This window comes from Notothenia rossii, assembly GCF_949606895.1.
Source record: "Notothenia rossii genome assembly, chromosome: 6".
In the NCBI taxonomy this organism is placed as follows: Eukaryota; Metazoa; Chordata; class Actinopteri; order Perciformes; family Nototheniidae; genus Notothenia; species Notothenia rossii.
The window spans coordinates 38,072,067-38,075,398 of record NC_136909.1 but is presented as its reverse complement, the minus strand read 5'-3'; the positions used below and the strand labels follow the sequence as shown (position 1 = coordinate 38,075,398).

The following is a 3,332-nucleotide window of genomic DNA, read 5'->3' as shown; positions in this document are numbered from 1 at the left end:
TTTTATGTTGTTTTGGTGTAAAAGAACAGGAAAAAATTGATGTGAATGAAAAAGGGAGTCACACACTGTAGGTCGCAGTGAAGCTTATTCCTGGTTCGGTGCTGCCATCTGGTGGCCAACAGGGTGTGGCACAGAAGAAAGACAGATTAATGATAAATTAAGGTTTGGCTCCATCTGGTGGACAACTCAAGTACTTCTACTTTTGATACTTCGAGTACATTTAGCTGATAATACTTATACTCTTTTACTTAAGAAACACTTTGAATTCAGGTCTTTCAATTTTATTGAACACAGAGAAAGGAAGCAACAGACAAGACAAGACAAAATAAAACACAGACAGATCGTGACAACTAATACGTTTTGAGGCATTAGTGAACCTAATACGGCTGATTGTAACAGTTCCCCCCCAGCAGCGGTCACTCATGACCCCATCTCAATTACCGGCGGCCTTCAAATTAAGGCCTGCTTCTTTTGTGGAACCTCACAACCTCTTCATCCTGAAATATATTGGACAAAGATAGGTTAAATGTTTAACACTCACACTGGTTCAAGACTTTATCATTTGTGATTCAACAACTTCTACCTGCATTACCTTTTCCTCCCGTCGCCTCTTGTAGTCTTGCGACCTCTCTTGTTCAGACCTTGGTGAATGAAAGACAAACGTTAAAAACATTCATTAAAAATTATATAGTCTGGTTACAACAAATTGTTTCAAGAATGCAAATGTAAATTGTAAAATTAAAGAAACATACGGCATGGAAACGTTTTTGAGGAGAACTAGGCACCAGTGCCTAATTTGCTGCATGTTTGTCTTGGAATATAAAAAGCACACAACCAGATGGGTCAACAACATATGTCCTGAAAAGTCTTGTATCCACAAGTGATATCAATGAAAAACTGAAATATTAAACCCTTATTTATACATACCTCATTGAAATCAAATTGGGCTCTTGCTACGATGTAAAATGCGTACTGTAAATAAAGAAATAGTATATTATGTTAGGTTGTTGTGATGCTATGGTGTTCATTGACAAATAATATTCCTCCGTGAATGTTGTTTTGGATATAAATAAATCACAGCATGTCTCAAAATATAAGCAATAATGGAGTGCATAGCATGCTGAAAGCATTATACATTTGTATACATTATTATAAACAAAAACATAGGACTACTATATGTATACTGTATCCAGTATCTTACCATCAACACAAACACCCCACAGTTGTTCGAGAACCCTTGTCTTGGTAGGCCCTGTAGTGTGAAAAGTCAAAAGTGTCAAAAATGACAATTACATCATACTCTTCAGTAGAATAATTTTACCAAATCTAACCTGGACATCATCCACACCAAGACTTGCCCAAAGCCCAGGGCACAAGATCTGAGCAAGGTTTCTGTGAACACAATGCATGTGAAAGTTAAGAATAAGTACATTTTAATTCAACTTTATAAGTACTCGAAAATCATTAAGAGGTAAAACAGAACAGCCAAAAGTCAAATGGCATCTATGGTTCTGTTCAATGCCTTTTATTTAATACAATGTATCCCATGTTAGTTCAAATAAAACAGAGCAGATTAAAAAAAGATAGACAAGTGGTCTAAAACAGAACTACCACTGTCCGGATGTGATGTAACTGTGCGCCAAAAAACCTGAATGGTTTGGTGCGATTATCATCTCTCCAGCCAGTGCCACGGAGGGGATCTAGAAAGAAAATCTCCCTAGCTTGTGGCCTCAGTATCTGTTAATATCACATGTTCCAATATCAACAGGTATACTTTGACATACAAACGTTATTATAAAGTTGTAGGATCTGTATTATACAACTAAATTAAGCTTTGAATTTAAAGATAGAAACACTATTTTCGGCATCTCGGCATTTTTTTCATTGTACAGTAAACAAACCATAGCAAAGACTGAACAACATGTACTTACATACAGAGTATCCAGTGTCCAGGTTCCCACACTGGAAGGAGAAGCCATTGGAGATTTGCTGCATTTTCCTGGAAAAAAAAAACAGTTGTGTTGATGTGACTAAAGTAATGAGTTGGTACAAGAATATGGAGCAGCAACATGGATAATCATGATAAAAATACCGGCAGGTGTTGCATCGGATTCAGCAAAGATGGTGGAAACCAGGCAACAATAACATGGCTGTTGGCAGTAAACACGCCATCCACTCTCTGTAACAGATGTAGCTTCATAATGTAATATCTTATAATTGTTTGGTATAATATAGTATGTTTTATACATATATTTACATATTTTAGAACAGCTTCAATACCTTCTCAATAACTGTAAGACAGCTGTTCAGGATCTGGCAGAATACAAACAGTCAGTAAAGTCATGTTAGGCAATAGGCAGGAATAAAATAAGCTGCATATACATTTATTTTGTAAAAATCGAATTGAAATATAGGTTATGCATAGTATAGTTATTAGTATTTCTCAAGTAGTGCAAAAATAATATAAAGTTTTCAGGACTTTGCTTATACAGCAATCCTACTATTTTGAAGCACACAAATGTAGTTTTACTTACTGCATCACTAGGACATGCACGTGCTAGTAGCGACAGCGCACATTTGACAGCAAATAAGTGAGAGTTAAAATCAACACATTTTAAACCGCAGCAGAAACAAATAGTTAATTGATTCGGGGATACTTACCTCCATCGTACTCTGACGCTATGATTAACAGAACAGAACTGCTACCCCGGAAACAGGATGCAACGCGTCATCTGTGAAGCTCCGCCCACGTTGAGCTCGCGTCACGTGCCTCAAAGGTTGAGAAGGAGGGGCGTTGAAGAGGGGGGGATTTGACGAAATGAGAAAGGGCCATGGACGGAGGTCCATGGCCCTTTCTCATTTCGTCAAATCCCCCTCCTCGACTCCTCGACTCCTCTGTCCTCCGGTAGTGACCCGGAAATGAATTTCAGCGCGCCATGTTGAAGGACATCTCATTTCTCTAAATGCACTTCGAGGACCGAGGATCGAGCGTCGAAGAGGCTCTCTGGAGGAGCTATAAACGAGGATACACTGATGGGTCCTCCACGGTCCTTCGCGGCTCCTTCGCGGATGCATTTCCGGGAACGTTGGGTATAAAATAGGCGTGACGCACCGCTGGAATCATTTCAAAACCATGGCGGGAGAAATGTACAAATCTAAGTGTTGATAATGATACGTTGCATTAGTTATTTAAGAAGTGAAATGCGCGATCCAACTCCGCCCGTCTGTATGCAGTTAGAGCCCTCTAACCGCATTCCTTATTGACATTTCACCTGATATTCTTTATGTTTGTATCCACATTTTAACTACACCCAATCCTGCTACAGCATGCC

At 38.9% G+C, this 3,332-nt stretch overlaps 1 protein-coding gene across 2 annotated transcripts; it reads right to left on the bottom strand.

Annotated features, from left to right (window-relative positions):
- Positions 1 to 284: 284 nt before the first annotated feature.
- On the bottom strand, positions 285 to 2,746 carry LOC307045446 (uncharacterized protein). Of its 2 annotated transcripts, none has more exons than XM_079691124.1 (10): positions 2,662 to 2,746; positions 2,281 to 2,313; positions 2,093 to 2,179; positions 1,932 to 1,999; positions 1,332 to 1,392; positions 1,202 to 1,252; positions 928 to 972; positions 753 to 811; positions 584 to 641; positions 285 to 497 (listed from the first exon to the last, which is right to left on the bottom strand). In XM_079691124.1, exons 1-10 carry the CDS (start codon positions 2,665 to 2,667, stop codon positions 456 to 458), a joined length of 510 nt encoding a protein of 169 aa, XP_079547250.1. In that variant the 5' UTR covers positions 2,668 to 2,746; the 3' UTR covers positions 285 to 455. The 2 variants fall into 2 exon arrangements, with proteins under 2 accessions (XP_079547250.1, XP_079547251.1); XM_079691125.1 differs by having other exon boundaries at positions 593 to 641.
- Between the last annotated feature and the right edge of the window lie 586 nt (positions 2,747 to 3,332).

Bases quoted from the DNA above. Each gene is read 5' to 3' on its own strand.
- LOC307045446 (XM_079691124.1), bottom strand. The intron at 1,393-1,931 runs GTAAGTACATGT...TTGTGTTCACAG, and splicing joins GGACACTGGATACTCTGTAT to AAACCTTGCTCAGATCTTGT. The intron at 1,253-1,331 runs GTTAGATTTGGT...TTCACACTACAG, and splicing joins TTGGTGTGGATGATGTCCAG to GGCCTACCAAGACAAGGGTT.